The sequence below is a fragment of the Chiroxiphia lanceolata genome, chromosome 20 (genome assembly GCF_009829145.1).
Source record: "Chiroxiphia lanceolata isolate bChiLan1 chromosome 20, bChiLan1.pri, whole genome shotgun sequence".
NCBI classification, from domain to species: Eukaryota; Metazoa; Chordata; class Aves; order Passeriformes; family Pipridae; genus Chiroxiphia; species Chiroxiphia lanceolata.
Genome location: NC_045656.1, coordinates 6807308 through 6829386, shown reverse-complemented (window position 1 = coordinate 6829386; position 22079 = coordinate 6807308). Strand labels below are relative to the sequence as shown.

General features: G+C 54.1%; 3 protein-coding genes and 2 non-coding genes across 8 annotated transcripts in view; 4 read left to right on the top strand and 1 right to left on the bottom strand.

The window, feature by feature from the left end:
- The first annotated feature begins 301 nt into the window (after window positions 1–301).
- Window positions 302–6941, top strand: TSR1 (TSR1 ribosome maturation factor). The gene is made up of 15 exons (XM_032707305.1): window positions 302–437; window positions 515–618; window positions 940–1156; window positions 1236–1370; window positions 2151–2578; window positions 2864–3023; window positions 3339–3496; window positions 3790–3986; window positions 4408–4570; window positions 4774–4884; window positions 5197–5329; window positions 5746–5862; window positions 6146–6286; window positions 6408–6482; window positions 6578–6941. Exons 1-15 carry the CDS (start codon window positions 335–337, stop codon window positions 6754–6756), a joined length of 2421 nt encoding a protein of 806 aa, XP_032563196.1. The 5' UTR covers window positions 302–334; the 3' UTR covers window positions 6757–6941.
- On the top strand, window positions 4043–4135 carry LOC116796919. The gene has a single exon (XR_004360532.1). It is a non-coding gene; the product is annotated as a small nucleolar RNA SNORD91 family (small nucleolar RNA).
- LOC116796918 lies at window positions 5392–5484 on the top strand. The gene has a single exon (XR_004360531.1). It is a non-coding gene; the product is annotated as a small nucleolar RNA SNORD91 family (small nucleolar RNA).
- A 336-nt stretch (window positions 6942–7277) lies between the features above and the next one.
- On the bottom strand, window positions 7278–9827 carry SRR (serine racemase). Of its 2 annotated transcripts, none has more exons than XM_032707307.1 (7): window positions 9729–9827; window positions 8936–9071; window positions 8622–8725; window positions 8431–8550; window positions 8247–8321; window positions 7830–8039; window positions 7278–7559 (listed from the first exon to the last, which is right to left on the bottom strand). In XM_032707307.1, exons 4-7 carry the CDS (start codon window positions 8500–8502, stop codon window positions 7362–7364), a joined length of 555 nt encoding a protein of 184 aa, XP_032563198.1. In that variant the 5' UTR covers window positions 8503–8550; window positions 8622–8725; window positions 8936–9071; window positions 9729–9827; the 3' UTR covers window positions 7278–7361. The 2 variants fall into 2 exon arrangements, with proteins under 2 accessions (XP_032563198.1, XP_032563197.1); XM_032707306.1 differs by lacking the exon at window positions 9729–9827 and adding an exon at window positions 9306–9663.
- The window catches only part of SMG6 (SMG6 nonsense mediated mRNA decay factor), a 108814-nt gene continuing 96284 nt past the window's right edge, over window positions 9550–22079 (top strand). For 2 of the 3 annotated variants that reach the window (XM_032707303.1, XM_032707302.1), the window contains exons 1-8: window positions 9550–9669; window positions 10489–12250; window positions 14235–14427; window positions 15128–15238; window positions 15952–16058; window positions 17120–17198; window positions 17910–18020; window positions 18658–18870. In XM_032707303.1, the coding sequence (XP_032563194.1) occupies window positions 9579–9669; window positions 10489–12250; window positions 14235–14427; window positions 15128–15238; window positions 15952–16058; window positions 17120–17198; window positions 17910–18020; window positions 18658–18870 (2667 nt within the window). In that variant the 5' untranslated portion in view covers window positions 9550–9578. Of the gene's footprint in view, window positions 9670–10060; window positions 10083–10488; window positions 12251–14234; window positions 14428–15127; window positions 15239–15951; window positions 16059–17119; window positions 17199–17909; window positions 18021–18657; window positions 18871–22079 lie in introns of those variants that run through there. The other variant, XM_032707304.1, reaches the window with a different exon arrangement.

Here is a 22079-nt window from a genome sequence, read left to right as displayed (position 1 = left end):
TTTGTTTTATCTGGGCACACAGAGCTTAGTTTACGTCCGGTTTGTTCGAGTTACCTCCCTCATCTATCTAACTCTCGAGGGCTTATTCTAAGATTACATTGTTCCTTATTTGGGCATTCCGGGGTACTGTGAGTGAAGTTTCTATTTCCACTATCACCTCTCCTTCCTGGGGCTCGCCCCGTGCCCTCTCCCGGGGAATCCGTCTGTCCCGGGGGGTGGGAGGGTGTCTATCCCGGGAGTCCCTCCCCTCTCTCTCCCCCGTCCCTCCCTCTCACCTCCACGTGGTCGCTGCGGCGCTCCCGGCGCGCCGGAAGTGACGCGCGGCCGCGTGGTGATGGTGATGGCGGCGGGCGCGCACCGGCCCGGGCCGCTGAAGCAGCAGAACAAGGCGCACAAGGGCGGCAAGCACAGCGGCTCCTCGCAGCGCCGCGCCGGAGGTGAGCTCTCCGTCCCCGCGGGACGAGCTCCCCGCCGGCCCCCGGCCCGCCTGACCGTTCTCTCTTCCCCCCCGCAGGCCGCGTCCCCGTCAAGGCCCAGCCCCGCCGGCGGCTCCGCGACCTCAGCAGGGTAGACCGGCGGCACCAGGCGCTGCAGCTCCGCCGGCAGCGCAAGGAGGCGGTGAGGGGCCCCCGGGGGGACCGGGCGGGCGGGGCTGGTTGCGGGACTGTGGGTGGAGCGGGGAGCGGGTCGGTTCGGGTGTTTGCCGGAGGGGGTTGGAGTGGGGCCGGTGCGGGTCTCGATGTGGGTGATGGAACTGAGCCGGTTTGGGCATTTGCGGGGAGATGAGGAGCTGTGCCAGAGAAAGGAGTGGGTGCCTGAGCCAGTTCTATTTGGGGCAAGCAGGTTCGGGTGGAGGTGTGGAATCTGTTCTTGATCCGTGGAGGCAGGACAGGAGCTGGGCTGTGGGCCGGGACTGACGCTCTGTAGTGGTGCCCGCAGGTGCTGGCTGAGAAGCGGAGCCTGGGCAGCAGGGATGGGCCCCCGCACCTCGTGGTTGTCGTGCAGCTGCACAGCAGGGCTGCAGCCCAAGACACCCTCCGGCTGCTGCAGAGCCAGGACTCGGCCGTGGTCCGTGCGGATGAGGGGAGAGCTGGTGGCTTTGCCCTCCTCTGCCCCCGATTCAAGCAGCGCTGGCGCTTTGTCACAGCACAGGCAGGTGAGGAAGCGCAGCTGTGGGTCGGGCTCTTGGCTCCACACCCCTGGCAGCCCCAGTAAAGGAGGTGTTCTGTGTGCAGGGGACCTTCACGCTGTCTTAGACCTTGCCAAGGTTGCTGACTCCCTCCTGTTCATCCTGGACCCTGTGGATGGCTGGGACAGTGCAGGGGAGCACTGCCTGTCCTGCCTCTTTGCACAGGGGCTCCCCAGTTATGGTGAGTGAGCCAGCAGTGTTGAGGGGTTTGGGGGGGATGTGTGTGGAGGTACTTGATGGGGATTTGCCGTTGCAGTAATTAAAAACTTCACCTGTTAATAGGCTATCACAGATCCTTGATCTGTTTCTGAGCACAGATCAGTTGGGTGAATGCCGTGCTTGTGGTGCCTTTTTGTGTTACTCCATGGTGGGGGAGTACTGGAGATAAAAGGGTGTTGTGGGTTGAGGCCTCTGGGTGTGTGGTGGTGTCAGGACTGTGATGGTTATGAAAGTGTGCAGACCTAAGGGATTGAGGCACTTTCTTGCTAAATTCAGTTCTTGTGCCCTTATCTCAAGGGTCTCATTTAACCTCAGAATCTTATTTCTGAAGACAGGTTTTCTGTCTCAGATGTTCTTTTGAATGTGTGAATCACATAGGGTTGGAAGGGAACCCCCCTGTCAAGGGAGGGTCACCTAGAGCAGGTGACACAAAAAATGCATCCAGGTGGGTTTGGAATGTCTCCAGACAGAGAGACTCCACGCTCTCCCTGGGCAGCGTGTTCCAGTGCTCTGCCACCCTCCATGGAAAGAAGCTGAGGTGGAAGTTCTTGTGTTTTTAGTTTATAGCCATTGCTTCTTGTCCCGTCACTGAGCACCACTGAAAAGAGCAAAACTGCCATTGCACCTTGGGGTGCAGATCTGGTTATTTGGGTTGCTGATACCTGAGTGTTTATCTTTATTTGGTAAAAGGGGCATAAGAAGGTTTACAATCTGATCCTGAGCTCTGTTCTCTGCTCGGCAGCTCTTGCTGTCCCAGGGGGCACCGACTTGCCCCCTAAGAAGCGGATAGATGCCAGGAAGAAGCTTGCCAAAGCCACTGAGAAGCGCTTTCCCGAGGCCAAGCTGTTCCCCCTGAACACGGAGCAGGAATCCTCGCTGCTGCTGAGGCACCTCAGCACCCAGAAGCAGCGGCACCTCGCGTTCCGGGACCGGCGCCCTCACCTGCTCGCCTACGCTGCTGAGTTTGTCCCTGGTCAGGAGAGCGACCTGGTTGGGACCCTGAAGGTGTCTGGCTTTGTCCGGGGACAGACCCTTGATGTGAACAGCCTGGTGCACATTGTGGGGCATGGAGACTTCCAGGTCAGCCAGGTGGATGCTCCCCCTGACCCCCTCTCTTTGAACCCCCGAGTGGTTAAAGGACAGAAGAGGAGTCAGGACATGGAGATACAGGTGGGTGTGGGGACAAGGGCTCTGCCAGTCCTGTTTGCCAGTCATGTAGAACATGAGGTTTCTAAACTTCCATGAGGAAAATACAACTGGGTGTATGTGGGCAAGGGGAGGGGAAAGGGAGTTGTACTGTGTTGTGCTGCAGGGCTGAGGTTCCTTGCCTGCTGCATGTAATGAACGTTATGGCACGACATAATGAATGTGATTCTGAAAGGAGTTTACTTGAGATGGATTGCAGAGCTTTAATTAGGTGTGTTCAGAGTTGGGAACTCTGCTCTTGCTCTTCAGGAGGACCCTGTAAATGATACTGATGAGATGGAGGAGGATGTTAAGATCCTGATGAAGGCAGATCCAAGCAAGCAGGAGTCTTTGCAGTCAGAAGTGGTTCCCGATCCAATGGAAGGGGAGCAGACGTGGCCTACTGAAGAAGAACTGCAAGAAGCAGAGGGTGTGTAGCAGCAATAGTTCTGTATCTTTTCCTTGTTGCTGTTAAGAGGGTTGTCAGAAACCTCTGTCACCAGGATGGCTCTGAAGAAACATCCTATTTGGAAGTCCAGGGCTTCCATTCCTAGTTCCATCACCTGACCAGCAGGCTGTGTGGTTTGCCTGGGAAGTTAACAGGGTTACATTTTGGCTGTCCTGACAAATTCTGTGTTGGGAAGTAGCAGTTGTAGTGTAGGTCTTATCTTGCCTGTCCTAATGCAAATGTTGCTGAGGGGAAGGAGAATTGTTCCTGTGTTAACCACTGGTGGGAATCCTACAGATTCTCTGAAGGCAAACAGGAGGGTTGTGAAGGTCCCTAAAGGCACATCCAAGTACCAGGCTGCCTGGATTGTGGATGATGGAGAAGAAGGCAGTGAGAAAGATGATGATGAAGATGATGACATCGATGATGATCTGATGGAAGAGGCAGTTTCCCAGGTACATCCAAGAGCTGATAGTACAGGTGATCTCCAGGACATTATTGCATATTCTAGGACAGTCCTGTCCTTCCAGCTTGCTCCATGCAAGGGCACGACACAGAGCCAGGACTTGCCTGGATTTCCACGGTTAAATCTCTCATGTGTATCATGGTACATCTTTGGCCTGTTAGACACCAAACTGAGGGGCTGGGGTCTTTTTGGGGTCACAAATCACACAGTGTGAGCACACACAGGGTTTCAGTGCTGCATGGACAGCTCTGTGCTCACGGGCTCTGTGCTGCCCTGTGTCAGGAGGGGGAAAGCAGTGAGGAGGAGCCTGGAGAGGAGGAGAGTGAGACCATGACCGTTTCCGAGTGCTTGCGGGACGACCAGTACGATGAGAAGATGGAGGAAGATGAACAGATGCTGGAGAGATACAAACAGCAGAGAATGGATGAAATGTTTCCAGATGAGGTGGATACACCACGTGATGTACCTGCCAGAGTCAGGTAACAACTGGGATGCTTTCCAGAGGAGCTGAAAGGTATCTTTCTGTCTAGTTTGGTGAGGAAGCCTATGATGTCTTAGCCGTGGTGTCTGAACCTGGCTGAAGGACTCTTGTGAAGACTCACTCTTAGGCTCTGAGGCTTCCAGGGCAGGCACTAGTTGGGGACAGCAGGTGGGCCTGGGTAGCTCCCTGCAGCAGGGAGAGCCAGGTCCTCAGCTGGAAGTGGGAAGAGAGTGGCCCTGATGCAAGGGCAGATTCTTTAGGGAGTTGGCTGCTGTTTTTAGCTCTCTCTGCACTAAGATCTTTCCTGAGGGTTAGTGTTTGCTTTGCTGTCTCTGAAGGTGTGAGTCCCTGTGCCCCACAGGAGGTGCTGGCCACACGCCTCCATTGGTGAAGGTTTGTCTTTCCTATTTATTCTCTAGGTTCCAGAAGTACAGGGGGTTGAAAAGCTTCCGGACTTCCCCATGGGACCCCAAAGAGAACCTTCCAAGGGATTATGCCAGGATTTTCCAGTTCCAGGACTTCTCCCGAACCAGAAAGCACCTCTTCCGTCAAATAGAGAAAGAGGAGACTGAAGGAGCCTTGGTAACTCTCTTTTGCTGATCTCTTTCCCTACTGTGTTTCTTTGCTCCTAACAGGAATGACTTAATCAGGGAGGTGTTCATAGCATGCAGCCCTAAGTTCAGATGATGATGTTCTCCTGAATTCCCTCCCTAACTCAGGCACATCTTATTTCTGCCACTTTTTTTTGTTGACAAAAATATTCACAACTTATCCTCTGTTGGCAGGTGGGCTGGTACATTACACTTCATGTCTGCAATGTCCCTGTCTCGGTGATGGAGAGCTTCAAGGAAGGGAAACCCCTAGTCCTGTTCTCCCTGCTCCCCCACGAACAAAAGGTGACTGTATGGCCCTGCTGATAGCTTGTAGGTGTGCAGCTCCTTGGGATTCCCTTGGGTTGGAGGAGGCCTGGGCTGAAATCTCCCTGCATTGCTCATGTTTCAAAGTAGAGAATTCCCTTTGGTCAGAGCAGGCGGAAGCTGCCCGGTGGGTTTAGGATAGAGTGTCTGAGCTTGGCACTGGGGACCAGTGATGCTTCAGGAAGCCATTCTCAAAGACATTCATGTCTGCTGCAATGTCCTGCTGCTTTCTGCTGTGCACCATTGCCTGCCAGCCCTGCCATGAGTCCCTCACTGTGCTGCCTCTTGCAGATGTCTGTGTTGAATTTCCTGGTGCATCGGCATCCAAGCAACACCGAGCCAGTGAGAGCCAAGGAGGAGCTGATCTTCCACTGTGGGTTCAGACGCTTCCGAGCATCCCCCCTGTTCTCCCAGCACACCTCAGGTTTGTGAGGGACTGGTGGGCTGGGCACAGGTGCACCAGGAGGTGGGGCTGGGGATTCTGGGGCAGGAAGCCAGTGATGTCTTAGCCATGGTGTCTGAACCTGGCTGAAGGATTCTTGTGAAGACTCACTCTTAGGCTCTGAGGCTTCCAGGGCAGGCACTAAGTTGTGGGGAGTGGAAGGGCTTGGGCCAGGTGGCTCACTGGTCCAGGCAAGGTGGTGGCAGACTCCACACAGTGAACTGGTAGTTCAGAGGAGCACCTTTTTTTCCCAGATGCTCTGTGCCAGCAATGGAGGGGTGTTTGTCACCTCTTTTTCTAAGGTGCAGAGCCTGGTTTCCTGGGTAAGAATGGGCTCAGTGGAGTTTCCCAGAGCTCTGAGGACTGCTGTCAGCTTGATCATTGCTGTTCTGTCCTAGCTGATAAGCACAAGCTGGAGCGTTTCCTGCGCCCGGATGCTGCCCTGGTGGTGACTGTTTATGCTCCCATCACTTTCCCTCCTGCCTCAGTGCTGCTTTTTAAACAGAGAAACAACGGTAAGTTGATAAATGCTGAGGGTGTGCTGTCTGGGAAACAAACGTTAGCAGACTGTTCCCATCCCCTGCTTACAAGTGCATCTCTCCAGAAAGTATGACTTGAAAAAGCTGTCCCTTTCCTGCTGTTTGAGAAGATAAGCCCAGTCTCCATCCCCATTATCACATTTATCTGTCCCTGCTGTGGGGTTGCTCTGGGCCTGGAACCCTTTGGGGAAGGGGGTTGTGGTGGGGGAGGCAGTGATGGAGGCACCTGCCCCAGTGCAGTGGTGGCTCTGCCTTGCAGGAATGCACGACCTCATTGCCACGGGCTCTCTGCTCTCCGTGGACCCCGACAGGATCGTCATCAAGCGGCTGGTGCTCAGTGGCCACCCCTTCAAGATCTTCACCAAGATGGCTGTTGTGCGGTACATGTTCTTTAACAGAGGTATGGCTTGTCTCTGTGGTGGGAAGAGGGGATGTGGAGGTAGAACCCCTGCTCCTGTGGAAGCAGTTGTGTTGGTGCAGCCCAGCCTGTTCCTCACCTGCCTGTCATGTTTGATCTCCAGAGGATGTGATGTGGTTTAAGCCTGTGGAGCTGAGGACAAAGTGGGGACGTAGGGGACACATCAAGGAGCCATTAGGTAGGTTTGATCCTGTATTTATCTCTGTGTTTTGGGATGGTGTGGTTCTCCTGGGCAGGAGAGACTGCTAATGGCCTCTTCTGCTCTCTGCCTAGGGACCCATGGCCACATGAAGTGCCACTTTGATGGACAGCTCAAGTCCCAGGACACGGTGCTGCTGAACCTCTACAAGCGTGTTTTTCCTAAATGGACTTATGACCCCCATGTTCCGGACCCTGTGCCGTGGGTGAGGAGTGAGAGTGCACTGCCAGAGCAGGAGGTAGAAATGGAATGAGTCTCCAGCATAGCTGGAGTTTGTGCCTTGGCTCCCTGGATGCTGTTCTTGCCTGTGCACAGTGAGGACAGCACCGATGCCTTGGACGTGTTACTGCTGGGGTCTGTAACAGGGGCAGCTGTCTCGCCAGCTGCTGCTCAGGTACCAGCTATAGCTATTTATTTTAATGGAAAATGTCAAAAATATTTAAGTGCCTTTGTCTTGGTGGTGGCCAGGAGGCTGTGTGCACCCCTTGTCTGCCGAACCCCTTGTCCCAGAGGGGTTGTTTCTTTCCCTCATGCCCTGTACATGGTGTGTACAGGGATTTTGCTGTACAAAGGACAGAAATTTGCTGCCAGTTCCTGTGATGCTGAGAAAGAAAAGCTGAGTAGCAGCTGGGGAGGGTGACTGAGTGCAGGTCTCTGGAGGCCTGTCCCAGAACAGGGCAGCTGGGAAGAGGGGAACAGGCAGTCCTTTGTTTCCAGGCCCCCCTCAGAGATCAGTGCCAGCTTCCCTTATCCCTCCACAAAAATTACCAAATGTTCAGGGTCGTTCATCTGTTTTTAGTAGCGCGCAAGCCACAAATTCAGAGTGAGGATTCCACTGCTTGAGACACTGCTCTGTGCTCATTCTGCTTTCCCAGAGAGGTCTGTGAGCCAGGTCAGGGATCTCAGGTCCACGTTTCCCCCGCACAGCACGATGCAAACATTCTCCACGTCCTGGGGGACTGCCTGGAACTTCTCTGAGAGCACGGCCGCCAGTCCTACGCCTGCTGTTGGCTCAATCAGCAGCTTCATCCTTTCCCACACCAGCTGTGTGGCTCGCTGTGGGGCCAGAGCAGCAGCTGTCAGCCCAGCAGCCGGGACAGGCTGCTCCAGGGCTGGGAGGGCACTGCGTGAGCACATCCCTGCAGAGCCCTGGGAAGGGAGAGCCCTTTCCAGCTGGAGACAGAGTAGGTGTCAGACAGCTGTGGTGGTGGGCAGGGGCCTGTGCTGTCCTGGGAGTGTGTTAGGGTAGGAGCAGAGAGGCAGAGTGGGAATGGAGGCAGCGTGCCTGCTGGCAGCTACTGTGAGAAGGGAACTGGGAGCCTTTACCTTGATTTCTTCCTCTGAGACTGTCAGGACATCATCAACCAAATCCCTGATGATGGGCCACGTGTTTGGTCCGATGCTGGTTTTAACCGCATCTGCGATGGTATCCCGTGGGTGGAGGTTGGGGGTCAGCTCCCCTCTTACCTTGGACTGGTAACAGTCATCCACGTTGCTTGGCTCAGCAGCAAACACCTTCACATCTGGTCTCAAAGCCTGGAGAGAGAAGGAGGAGCCACTTGGTTGACACTGGTATTTGACTGTCTGCTGTCCCGGTGCGTGCAGGACTGGGCAGGGACCCCAGGCACCCACTCATTTTCATAGCAGGGTCTCTCCAAAGTTTAAAGCTGCTGCCTGCCTTGGGAGCCCTGCCCTTCCCAGAAGGAGGTGCAGCCACTGCTGCCCAAATGAGTTGTTGCCTACCTTGATGGCAACTGCTATTCCTGCAACCATTCCTCCACCTCCGACAGGAACCACCACTGCATTTACTTCAGGTGCCTGTGCACAAAGGAAGTGTGAGTGTTTCTGGCATGTCGTGTCCCCCTTTTTGCTTGTGCCCCTGTCTAGGAGGAGCAGAGCCCAGGGCTGGGCTCTGTATTTCTCTCACCTGCTCCAGCACCTCCAGGCCTATTGTGCCTTGACCTGCGATCACTGCTGGCTCCTGGTTGGGGTGCACCATGACTCCTCCTGTCTCCTGCACTACACGGGCTGCTGTTTCTGCTCTGGACTAAGGGAAAGCACAGATGGGTCACCTCTCAGGCTGTGCCATGTCCCTGGCTGGTCTCCCCTGTGCCTTACCTCGTCGCTGGGCTCACATGGCACCAACGTGGCACCGTAGGCACGGATGGCAGCTTGCTTACACTGCGGGGCTGTCCGGGGCACCACGATGTAGGCAGGGATCCCTGTGTGATGAAAGGAGGCAAATCCAACAGCCAAAAAGCCCCAAGCACCCACTAAGCACTGCAGGAGCAGGCCCTGCCTTGCCTATGCTAGCTCCTGCACACGTTCAGGAAGTGGGATCTCCTCTCCCAGGGAGGCTGCTTCTGCATTTACGCTGGACCCTCTGCCCGGCTACACAGCGCTGGGGCTGGAGGTCGCGGGCTGCGCGTTACCTTCTGCCTGGGCAGCACAGGCGAGCGCCTGCCCGTGATTCCCACTGCTGTGTGTCACGACGGCGCGGGGCAGCTCCCCTCCTGTGCGCTCGCTTTCCTCCACGAGGCTCCTCACGGCGTTCAGGGCGCCGCGGATCTGGAAAGGGAGCACAGGGTCTGTGTCGCTGCCCCCGGAGCTGGTGTGCTGGGCTGAGCGGGCAGGTGGGGAATCTCCTCTTTGCAGCCTTCCCTCTGCCCTGGGCAGCACTTCAGGCCCGTGCAGGATGTCAGGAGCCACATCTGCTTGGAGGGCAGGTGGGTACCGGCGCACGGCGAGTTCCCCAGCGCAAGAAGCGACCTTCGCCCCCGGGGGACTTGCAGCGCTGCGCACCTTGAAGGAACCGGTCCTCTGGAACAGCTCGCACTTGAAGAGCAGCCTCCGGCCTGCCATGCGCTCCAGCCCGGCGCAGGTGAGCAGGGGGGTGCGGTGGACGCGGCTCCGCAGCCGCCGCTCCGCCGCCCGCACCTCTGCCAGCCCCGCGCGCGGCCCCGCGGCCTCGACCGCGGCCATGTGCGTGTGCACGCGCCTGCGCGTGGCCGCGGCGGCGGCGGTTTGTCCCTGCGCGGCCGCCGTCCCGCGCCCGCCCGCCCCGGCGCAGCCAAGATGGCGGAGGGGCTGGAGCGCGTCCGCGTCTCGGCCGCCGAGCTGCGGGACATGGTGGCGGCGCAGGCCCGCGCCGCCGGCGGCGGCAGAGGTGAGCGGCGCCTGGGGGGCACCTGAGAGCCGCGGCCGGCCTTCCCCTCCCCTCCTCACCGGTCCCTCGCTGCGGTTGGGGTTGGGGTCGGGGCGGACGCGGGGGTGTCCCGGGTGGGAGCGCTCAGCGGCCGGCGCGCTGGGTCCGCGAGGGGCTTTGCCAGTCGGTCCCGGCCCGACGGGGACCCCTGGGGCCGATCCTCCGGTACCGGCGGAGGTCCCGCTGCGAGTTACTGGTAGCGGGGAAAGTTGAGGGACTGCAGCGGGGAACAGCCCGGCTTCGGGGGATCGTTTAACCGTGCGCGCTCCGGGCTGGGCTCCCTAACGAGTTTTTGTGTAAATACGGTTGAGGGAGGAGGAGAGAAACGTTACCGGGATGTAACCAAGAGGGGAAACGCATCTTTAGCTCAAGCGGTCGGTTGGCAGAGCGGGGGCTGCTGGGGACGGCGGCCCCTACACCAGCTGCTGCTGAACCTTTATGATAAATCTTTACTCCTTGCTTACACGTGCTCACGTCTTGTGTTGTCTTTATCTGTCCCTTGTCGGTGCTTTGAGGAAAAACCTATTGCAGGATGTGTTTTGTAAATGAATCAGGCCAAGGATTTGGTCGACTTTGTTAGAGTTTCTCACTTTCTGCTCTTACTCTGTGATTTCCTGTAAACCTTTACACAGGTTTTCAGCTCAGTTCTCTTAGACCTGCCCTGAGGGTGGTAGGCTCTTTGCCTTACTTAATATTTCTCCTAGAATATTTGTCATAGTATTCTTTGGTGCCTGGCTCGTTTGTGATGGGAATAACTTTCTTCTGTCTGTTTTCCCCCAGAAAACATGAAGGAGGTGAAGGAGCCGAGACACCGCAAGGACAACAGGCGCCCAGACCAGGAGATTTACAAGCCTGGCCTCTCCAGATTGAGGAGCAAACTGGTGCCATTAAAACATGAGGCATCAGAGAAGGAGAGGAGTAGAGCTGAGGAGGGCAAGGAGGAGAGTGCTGGGGACTCTGTGAGAGCAGGGGCTCCAGCCGTGGAGGATTTCGGCAAAAGCAACGGCTCCAGGCAGAACGGCCCTTCTCAGGAAAGGGAAGAGACAGAGACCAAAAGTGGCCTGCAGAGCCAGGAGAGCTTGTCCAAGCAGCCCACTGTGGATGAGTGGTGTTCCAAGACCCCCAGGAGAACCAAGAAACCGGACCAGCAGATCTACCAGCCTGGGAAGCGCCTGCATTCGGCTGCTAAAGAACCGTCCCTGCGGTCGGCAGCCGAGGAAGCCACCGGCAAGATGGAGCAGCTGAAACTCGAGAGGGATGAAGAGACTGAGAAAGGCACTGGAAAAGACAATAACAGGAAAATTAAACCAAGCAAGGAGGATAGAGAGGGGAGCCAGGCAGGGGAAGGAGTGAAAACCTCAAGGGGAGAAAAAGGAAGACGAGCAGAGCGAAGCGACAGGACGAGGAGGGGCGATGAGGGGATGCAGGGGAAACTGGGCTCTACCAAGCGATATTCCCGCACGGACAAGCGCCGGAGCCGGTACCGCACCTGCAGCACGAGCTCAGCTGGAAGCAGCAACAGCATAGACGGAGCCCTGCTCGTGGATGGGGTGGAGAGGCGGCAGGAGCGTGCCAGGGAAAGAACACGTCCTAGGAAGCAGCTCTCTGTGTCCTCCACTGACTCCTTGGACGATGACAGGTTCGATGAGGCAGAAGCATACGTCTCCAGCAGGAATTCGGACAGGAAGAAGCATTCGGAGCAGAGTCGAGGTTCCAGGAGTGAGAGTGAATGGAGCAGCAACGGCAGGGAAGCGAAGGGACCCTTTCGAGTCACATTTGACAGCAGGACCATGAACAGGGATGTCAGTCTGGCAGATACAGATAAAAAAAAGTCCCTGAAGGCATTTGCTAGTTGCAAAGACTCAGAGACTTTGGAGCCAAGGAGCCAGAGCAGGGAGCCCCAAGGGAGGGGCCGTGGGATTCTATTCCTGCCTGCCAACACGGACCTCTCTGCCAGCACCACGGGTGCCCCCGAAGCCAGTCACCCCGGGCCCAGGCTCCTGCTCGGCGGGGCTGGCAGCAAAGGCTCTCGGAGCCGGGGCCGAGGCGGCACCGCTCGCAGGCTGTGGGACCCAAACAACCCGGACCAAAAACCCGCCCTGAAGAGCCAGACTGCCCAGCTCCACTTCCTAGACACGGACGATGAAGTGAGCCCCACCTCCTGGGGGGAAGCCCGGCAGGCCCAGTCCTCCTACTATAAATTCCAAAACTCTGACAACCCCTACTATTACCCTCGGGCCTCCAGCCAAGGCCCCCAGTATCCATATGGCGGGTATTCCCTGCAGTATCCCATGGGTCCAACCAACGGCGTGTACCCAGGAGCCTATTACCCTGGGTACCCCGGCCAGGCGGGGCAGTACCTGTGTGGCCCACTGCCCCCCACTGCTCTGAGCCCCGAGATGGAGCAGCAGATGAGGAACATGCAGCAGCAGGAGCTCAGCAAACTCCTGCGTGAGGCTGGGAACCAGGAGCAGCAGCTCAGCAACCTCCTTTCCAGAGACCGCATCAGCCCCGAGGGGCTGGAGAAGATGGCCCAGCTGAGGTTTGTGCTCGAGAAGGGGTGTGAGACCGAGTGCTTTCCAGGGTGGAATAGCAGGGAATGCTGTCTCCTTGGGGATGTGGTATACTGGGGGTCTGTCTCAGAGACTGGGAGATGGGACAGAGGATTGCTGGTTTTTGATGTGCTGGGTCTGTTTGTGTGCCAGTGGTGTGTGGGCGTAGGAAACTGTGGGTGAGGATGTCATTTACCTGAGCTGGGAACTAAGCCATGGCTTATTCTGCTTGGTGGATGCCTTTCCAGTGTTGCAGAGATACAGAGGAGCAGGACAAGCACCTGCTGCAGATTTTGGGTTCTTCTTTTTCTTGCTGGAGCTGATCTCTCAGTTTCAGTGCTCTCAAGTGCTCTCGGTGTTTGCTGTCAGACTTCTGCTTTCTCACCTGTCCTTGGTTATCCGCTGTCAGGATCATGTTGTGGGCTTCAGGGTGTGCTCAGGAAACATTTTGTGGGTTTCTGGTGGTGTATGACAATGGCAGTGCCTTTCAAATGCTGTGTAGTTTTGCTCTTGATGCCTCTCAACACTGATGCTCCAGTGGGAGTAGCCTGGTGATACCAGGCTAGTGAGAGAGAAGTGACACTGGTGCTCTAGAGGGTAGTTAACATGGCTGTAGCAAGTTTCTACTTGGCATCTTTCACGTTTGCTTGTGACCTCTGTGTCTCCAGGGCTTCTCTGGAAACTTATTTTCAGAGCTGACTGGCAGCAGATCTAGCAGATGAACTCATTTCAGGGCTTGTTCTGTGGTTTGACGACTTGCACTGTAGACCACAAGGTGGGATTTGTCTGTGCTTGAAGCAGCACTGGAGGTTTCAGGTCTTCCTCAAGGTGCTGAGGTCACCTGGAGCTGTTTTTGTTGTCCAGAGGGAGAGAAAACACTGTGCAGCACTGCTGTGGCCTGTGGAAGCCCACCCTGCCCTGGGAGCATCAGCATGGTTGGCCCTGTCCCTGCTGGCAGTGTCCCTTGTCCCCTGCCTGTGTCTGAGTATGTGCTGCCAGCCTGTTGTGGAGCTGTGTGTGGGTTCTTATCCAACATCCAGCTGCAGAAACGTCCAGTTCTCTTGGTGTTTGTGCTGTCCAGGTGTATGTGTGCAGGGTTTGGGGACTGCATGGGGTTGGGTAGCAGAACCTCACTCTGTGCTTTCAACAGGAACCTGCCAAGCATCCTTCTCTTACCCTGTCAGGCTCTTCCAGGCTTTGCCATCTGGCTTCACTCTGGCTTTGCCACCTTCGCTGTCGTCGTACTGTTTGCTGTAGGACTCAAAGCATTATAAGGAATAAGGTTGCCAAGGCAGGATATGCTGAGGATCTCCTTCACCATAAACTTGTCCCACATGTTGCAGAGTTGTTTCTAGCCTGCAACTATTTTATTAAATTTGGGGGAGGAATTCTGCTCCAACATCTAGGCAGGGCTGTAGGTAGTGAGATTTCTGGGACTCTGAGGCTTTATTTCCTTTGGATGTGATGTTTCCAACTTGTCCATTTTTGAGGAAGTGGGATCTGTGTTTCGGTTGGATGGAAGGGAGAGAGGTGGGGATCATTTGAATGGCAAGACCTCTGTTACCCCCTGGTTCTTTGTGTGTTTGTCCCTGGCCCAGACTTTGTGCTCAGAAGGAGCAGAGCCTGGCAGCACGTGTGTCCACTGTGTTGGTATCAGGAGACACTTATGCCTTGCTGTTTCCAGTAGCAGGACTATAGCAAAGCTCCTTGCTCTTTCCTAAGCCTGATCCATTCTGATTCATATGTACAAGGGAGATGGTGCTTTCAGACTTGCCCCCTTGGAGCAGAAAGGGTGTTGGAGTGCAGCAGCTCCCGTCTCCCTTTGGGATGGGTGTGGAAGCGATGATTTGCCATAGTGCTGCTGACAGCTCATGCCTGCTGGATGTGAGCAGCAGGTGGTTCAGCACATGTTTCCTGGCAGCTGGAGCCTGGGCAGTTGCTGTTGCATTGACAACTGGTTGTGTTTTGCTGCAGGGTGGAGATGCTGCAGCTCTACGAGCGGTGCATCCTGATGGATATCGAGTTCTCCGATACCCAGAACGTGGACCAGTTGCTGTGGAAGAATGCATTTTACCAGGTGATCGAGAAATTCCGGCAGCTCCTCAAGGACCCTCAGGGGGTGAATGCCCAAGAAATTCGGAACAAGCTGCTCCTGCTTCTGGATGAGGTAAGAGGGGAGAAACATCCTCAGATTCCACTAAAACTTTGGGTGGGATTGACTGGTGTTTAGAATGGGATGGTGTAATGGGGCAACTAGTCTTCTTGATCCTCTTTATACCTCCATGTGCCTTAGGTCATCCTTGTCCAAGGAGAATGCTCAGACAAGTTATGGTTAGGTGTGGCAGGTGCATGTCCAGGTGAATATTTATTGTAATTTAAATTGGGCTTGTTCTGGTGTGCTTTGTGTTAATTAGAAATTGATTTAAACTAAAATGAAACAAATACCCTGAAGTGTAAATAAACAGAAGCATTCCTGCAGATGTTTGTGCCATCTTTATCAAATTTGCCTAAAAGTCATTCTGTTAAACTGCAGCTCAGTTTATTCTTTCTACTAGGTAGGTTGACAGCCCCAAGAGGATGTGTTTTATAAAATTAGAGTAGTGGGAAGGGGGACAGTAGGAGGCCTTTAGTCCAACCTCCTGCTCAAAGCAGGACTCAGCAAACAGTAGACCAGGTCAGTCTTGATTTTGCTTAGCTCAGTCTTGAAAATCTCTGAGGCTGGAGATCCCCCAACGTCCTTCTTGTGTTCTGAAGAGAAACAGCCTCAGGAGAGGGACCTCCTTTCTTGCACGTGGCAGGGATGGTATGGTGATTTTATGCTTGTCATCAGCAAGATTATAACATACAAGTATATGTGTGTTTTGCAGGGCTCTTCTTTTTTTGATGGCCTACTCCAAAAGCTGCAGGTGTCCTACCAGTTCAAGCTAGAGGACTACATGGATGGGATGGCCATCCGCAGTAAGCCTCTCCGGAAAATGGTAGGTTGGCTTCCACCTGGAACTTCTCATCCTGGTGATCTTCTGCAAGATGCTGAACTCAGTGTGCTGCCCTTGCCGAGAGACAGGCAGCTGTACTCCAGACAGAGTCAGTTTGTTTGCAGGGAGTCTTTCTCAGCTGCTGGAGAACTTGTTGAACCAACTCTGGTGCATTAACATTTTTTATCTTCCTTTGCAAAGAACTTGTTTTGTACCAGCTCTGTGACCAGGGTTAATAAAGGGAAAGAAGTGTCCAAGGGCACCCTGATTTTTCCTTGGGTATTGAACATCTCTTATTTAGTCTGGAATCCAGAATAATGAACAAGGAAAGCTGGCAGTTGCGCTGCCTCCCTGCCGTGTTGCCCTGAGCTGTGAGTGCAGGTGCGAGGGACAGCTGGGAAAGGGTATTTTAGTCCTGTTCCATTCCCAGAGCGATGTGTTTATCTAACAGCTGGCCTCAAATTAGTCATGGACTGAACAACTCCCTTCTGGAGAGAGGTGGGACGTTCTTGTAAGAGAGGAGGTGTTTAGGGATTGACTTGCCCCTGCGAATGCTGAACCAGTGCCATGGAGCTCTGTGATTTCATTCTGCTGCCCTTTCGTGAGACCTTCGGTGTGTCACTGACCTCCTCTTGGCTCTGCACAGTCCCTGTGTGCTCGCTGGGTGTGCAGGTGAGCCAGGGCGGTGCAGGTCCCACGAGAGTGCTCCTTTGCAGGTGAAGTACGCCCTGATCAGTGCCCAGAGGTGCATGATTTGCCAAGGGGACATTTGCCGGTACAGAGAACAAGCGAACGACACGGCGAACTACGGCAAGGCACGCAGGTAGGAACAGGGGTACCATGTTCTTCACAGCAGCACGGAGCACAGCTCTGCCTCTGGCTATGAGGGATGGGTCTCATTTCATCCTTGAACTTGCCTGTAGCCAAAGAAGTCTTTCCTTTTTAAAGTCTTTCCACTCCTCTATTGTATCGCAGTCCTGTGAAGCTGAAAGTTGTAGCTGAGATTGTTTTGCTGTTCCAGAGAGAAAGCCACCAGACCCAGTCATCCTCCATCTGGTGTGGAAGTTGTCCTGTGCTGATCCTGCAGCAGGGAGGGTTTAGGCTGCTGAGGCTGGCAGAGTGGCCATTGTATTTTCTGGTGACTTTTCATGCGGGAGAGGATCCCATAAGCATCCATATGTTCTGGCACTTATTGCTTCCTGTCACTGGTGGTTTTTTTCTGGAGCAAAGACCGAGGGGACAGGGAGCAAGTGTACCCAGCATGTGGGATGGAGCCCTGAAGTGGAGGTTTGGAGAACAGTGCAAGGAAAGCTGCTCGTTATGCAGTCTGCAGACATTGTGGACTGTGCTGATAGGGAGGCTGGGGGGAACACAGAGGATTCATGGTGTGTCTGAACAGTGTTAATGGATCCCTGTGGCATGGTATAAGCTGGAGAGGGAAAATAGAAGAATGAAGGGATGAATGGACTGCCACTGAACGGGTCCTCTTCTCTTGGGATGATTAAATGTCTTAAAAGTAAGGGGAACCAGCTAAGGAGCGTGGAGGGTTTGGTCCCAGCTGTCATGGAGCTAAAAGAGGCTGAGAGAGAAGCATTCCCTGAACAGCCTGTGGGCTGTACAGGGCAAATGCTTGATGGTCTGGCTAAACATTCATCTTTGGGCTGAGCCAAAGGTGTTTCCTTCTGCAGCTGGATCTGCCCCTTCTTGTCCTGTGCCCCATCCCTCTCCAGGCCGGGCACAGCTTGCTGCCGGTGCACTCTCCTGCAGGCAGAGGGCACTTGTGGAAAGGGCCTGTTCCCTACAGGACTGCCCACACTGAACAGCAAGGGAGGCAGCCTGATGTCCTTTCAGTAACCCTTTCTCTCTGGCACTTCCCTTCTGCAGCTGGTACCTGAAGGCTCAGCAAATTGCTCCCAAAAACGGCCGCCCGTACAACCAGCTGGCACTTCTGGCCATCTACACGGTAAGAATCCCATCATGCAAGGGTGTGCAGGCATAGGGAGAGCCTCTGGGATGGCTGTGAGATTCCATCTGGTGGAGAAAGGCATTGTTTAGGGCAGTGCTCAGATGTTTGGGGTTTTTTAAAAGAAAAAAGCTGGTGGCGGATGGACTGTGTGGATTCCAGCTGCTGTGGCTTCAGGCAGCTTTGTCAAATACACACTACTCCCTCAGGCATTTTAGGAACTGTTCTGTGGGCTGTTGAGAATGCAAATGTTTTAAACTTTAAACACAACCCACTTTTTGCATGAGATTTTTGTGCTCAAAGCTGTCTGTCAGGGTGCTGGTTTGGTTTGCCATGCCTTCACTGAGCCTGTGGGCACTGGTCTAAGCAACACCTACACATGACTTCCTTGGGTTCCAGTTGTGCTGGCTACTCCAGCCATGCAGGAAAACTTCAAAAGCAGATCTGACAGCAGATAATGGAAGCATTGTGCTGGGACAGAAGCTGGCAGGGATCTCCCCATTCACAACACTTGGAGATGCTGGTTTAAAGCAGAGCAGTTCAGAACTACAGGGTTCAGAAGCACATTTCCTTCATGGCTGGGAAGAACGTTTCTGACACATCAAAGACCTTTGTGCTGTGTTGAGGGGCAGGGAGGGAGAAGCACATGGGAGCCTAGCTCTGAGTATCCAAGAATGAGTGGCAGGTCTGAGCCTGGTTATGTTTTTGCAGAGGAGGAAGCTGGATGCTGTCTACTATTACATGCGTAGCCTGGCTGCCAGCAACCCCATCCTCACAGCCAAGGAGAGCCTCATGAGTCTGTTTGAGGAGACAAAACGCAAGGTGAGTCTTGGAGCTGGGCTGTGGGATGCTGCACTTGCCAGTACTAACTGTTCTCTGCTGGAGAGCATGGAAAGAGGAGAGTGATGGTGTCTTTTGGACTCGGAGTCACTCATTACCTACTTTTAAGAAATTCCATGTTGAGAGTCAGGTGAGAGAGGCAGCCTTCAGAATGATGAAGTTCTTCTGCCTCTCTCAGGTTCTTTGGGGTTGTTTGGGCAGCTGAATCTCTTATTTCTGGGTCACAAACTGTAATTTAGCCAAGCTCAGCAAGGGTTGTAGGTTGCTGTAGTTTGCAGCATGGCCTTGGTGTGCAGCAGGATAATTGCCTTATTCCACAGGTGCCCTACACCTGTGGGAGTGGGCAAGAGAGGCTGCAGTCCCTTTGTGCCCCAGGGAGTCACCCCAAATACAGTACATTGGCTGCCGCACACCTGGGACTGGACACAACTTTTCTTGTCCCAGGACAGTTGGAGTTGAAAACCTCTCACCTGCACAGTCCTGTAGAGTCAGAACCAAATTCTGGACTTGTGAGTTACCGAGGTTCTGAAGCAGGGAGAAGGGCTGATTTATCCATATAAATGTATACTTTCCCTGAACTTTGATCCCTGGGTGATCTGAATCTGTCCTGTGTTCCCAGTCTGAGCAGATGGAGCAGAGGAAACACCAGGTGCTGGATGTGAGCCCCAGCCGCCGGGGGAAGGGCAAGAAGTCTACGTTTCGACAAGTTGGAGATGATGCCACGCGGCTGGAGATCTGGATCCATCCCTCCCACCCCCGCTCCTCCCAGGGCCACGAGTCCGGCAGGGATTCCGAGCAGGACAATGGTCTTGGGAACCTCAGCCCCAGCGACGTGAGTACTGCAGGAGGCGGCGGTTGGCTTTGGTGTCATGTGTTTGGAATGCAGCGGAATGACACTGGATCTGTTTTGCTTTCCTGTTGCTAAATTTTCCAGTGTTTTGGCTTTCCCTATGGGAGCTGTGCCTGGGTCAGGCTGAGGAGCTGGTGACCTCGTGCCTCTCGTGTTTAAGGCATGTTGTTACCATCCATTTCTTGGCAGCGTGTGCTGGCGTGGCTGATGTGGAACAGGAGAGGCACAAACAGAAGATGCTGTAAAATGCCTCTGCTGAGGGCTCTAACTTGGGTGAGGTTCCTGGTGGGAAATGAGGTCAGGTGCTGGAGACCAGGGTTAACAGTGACCCTGGAAGTTCTGAGGCTTGTTCTGGAAGTGGGTCACTTGTCCCAGTGCCAGGTGATTGGAGGCTTGCACTGGGAATGTGAAAACCATGGTTTCAATTTCCACTGTAGGTGTTATATTTGCATTACTTGCTCGGGTGAGAGGCCAGACCAGCGCCTTCCTTTTGCAAGAATTAAAATTATAATTGTCTAACGGTGTCTCCTGTGAGCCTGTCCAGCTGTACCTTGCAGGAGGAGCCCAAGTGAACTCTGTCAGGCCCAGGAATGTGGGCGAAGGCAGTGGTGGTTGGGAGCTCATCCTCCAGGAATCCTTGCACTGCTCTGGCACATGAGACTTGCAAGGGAATGTGCCAGGGAGCTCTGGGCTGCCTGTCCTAAAATGGCTGTTAAGGATGTGAGTTTAGGAGAACTGGGAAGACCTTCCCTGCACCCTGCGGGGCCCAGAGCTTCTCAGATACGATTGTGCTTTTATAACAAGTTTCTGACTTCAGCTGGGTGGAACTGAAGTGAAGTCTTGGAGCTTTGAAAGATAAGCTTTGGCACATTGCTGCAGCATTTTTCAGATGTTCCTGCCCTTGGTTGTTTTCCCTCTCCTCAGCTTCTCTTCTGGAGACCTTTGCTTCCTCAGCATCATTGAAAGGAACATGCCAAGCTTTAGCCTTTCCATCAATCATTGATGAAGGTGCTTTGACATGAGATGCTGTGAGTGTGTTTGAGGCACTGAGGGTTTCTCTTTTCCAGTGCTCTCAGGTAGTGTAGCAGCTAGTGAAGTGGGGGGCACTGATGTCTTGTTTGTAATGCAGCCAAGGGGGGCTGTGCTTTCAAGTGCAGGTCACTGGCAATGTCTTTACAGATTTGTGTGATTGTTACCATTAGTCTTGATTTCTCCCTCTGTTTGAAACACTGGTTTGTGCAAAGCACGAGCTTTCTGATCATGGAGAGGCAACACGATCAGAAATATAATGACAAAGGGCAGGGGGAGCTGAGGGCCTGGGTTTGGGCACTGATGGTTTTGGCAGCCAAGGTATTTACACTCAGGCTGCCTGTGCCTGCTGTGGGGCAGCACCCGAGTTGACACAACTGCTTTTGGGGCTGTGGCGTGGCCACGTCACCAAAAATAACCGCGTGGAAAGGAAACCTTAAATCTGTGTGGCTGCCAGAGCTCCTGAGCTGTGAAGCTTTGGGGCTGGATAAAGATAAACAGCTCTTGTGGAAGCTCTGGACTCCTTCCTTCTTAGCCTCCTCCTCGCAGCATCCTTGTGTTTTGGAGCCGAGCAGCCGTGAGCTGCCACTGTGTGGCACTGTTTGGCCTCGGAAGGGCCCTGCCTGGCCGGGGCAGGCAGCAGCCCTCATCCTGGCAGCACCTCTGCCCCACATCCCCGGCCGGGCGGAAGGGAACAGCTCTGCTCCCAGGGGATGTGTGCCAGCGCCTGTGTGTCATTTTGGGGAAATGAGTCTAAATCTGTCGTCGGTCCCTTCCTTGCCAGCTTTAGCCCTTTAAAAGGCTGAGGAAAACTGTGTTGTTTTGTTTACCCTGACAGCTGTGCTCTGCAGGTAGCTCTGCAGGCATCAGTCTTATGGCAGCTGTTTCTGGGCCAGAGAAGGGGACTTTACAGTTCAGATTCCAGAAGCAGATAAAACATTGCAAGTATAGACCCTAACAGCTCTGAATGTGTACTGGGCAGAAGTGTGGGAGAGAGGCTGCTTGTACCCTTCAGATGGAAGCTGTTCCTTCAAACCCAGCCAAAGATGACTGTGAGGATGCTGGCTGTTTTACAGGTGATGAGAAATTGAATTGGGATGTTTTCTGCCCTCGGTAGTCGCTTTGTTCATTGCGCAGGTGGTGAGGTGCCAGTCCTGTGACGTGACACACTTGGCAGGGAGATGCTGCACAATTACTCTCCCAGGACCTGCTGATGTGCGTGATGTTCCCGTCAGCACATGCTTACACGTCTCTTCTCATTTCTGACTTTATTTCTCCTTATGCAGCCCTATACAAAGGCACAAGCATTGCTTTATTTCAGGGTTAGGAGCCCACAGACTGGAGTTAGTAATGTGGGATGCCAAGTGTGCAGAAGGGCAGCTCGTGCTGCAGCCATTGCTGGGACAAGGGAAGGTGGAGTGCAGGGCTGGCAGTTTGCCTTGCACTGTGTGTTTAGGTGCAGGCTTGGCATAGCTGCTTTTTTCACAGCTTGCTACATCTTATTTTCTAGGAAGATGCAGAACTGAAAGAACATACCACCTGTCTGCACCGAGGGGTGTAAATCTCCGTTTGGCCCCTTCCCCTGTGAATGAATTTGGCACTGTTGGCACAGAGGGCATGGGACAGTTTCAGAGTAAGCCGGGAAGTGTTTGGGTTGCAGCCTGGCTGTTTGGTGCTCAGGGTTTGTCTGTTTTGCCTGCAGCCTTTTGGGGTTTCGTTGTGTGAACGGCTGTTCTCTGTGGTCTCGCTGTACGTTGTGTGTTTTCTAGGTGTGCAGGGCAGGAGGGCCAGGCTGACCCCTTACCTGACAGTATCTGGTCACTTGTGTGCAGTCGACTAAGAAATGCAAGAAGGATGCTGAACCAGTGAGCAGTTGTGTTGTTTTTTAAAACAGCTGGGCAGTGCAAGGTGAGCTGAAGGACTGAGTCTCTGCCGGTTCTTCTCTGCCACTGGTTTCATTTGCCGTGGGTCTACATTCATCTTAAATCTGATAGTACCATCTGCAGCTTGCTGTGCAGACTGTGAATTGGTAAAGTAAACAGGGCAAACGGGCTGTCAGTCTCTTGAGAAAGTGTTAATATTACACTGAGTTTGAGATTTTAATCACTCCTGTCAGGAAATGCTGAGTTAAGGTTCTCACAATTGCTGCTGCCTGCTGCCTG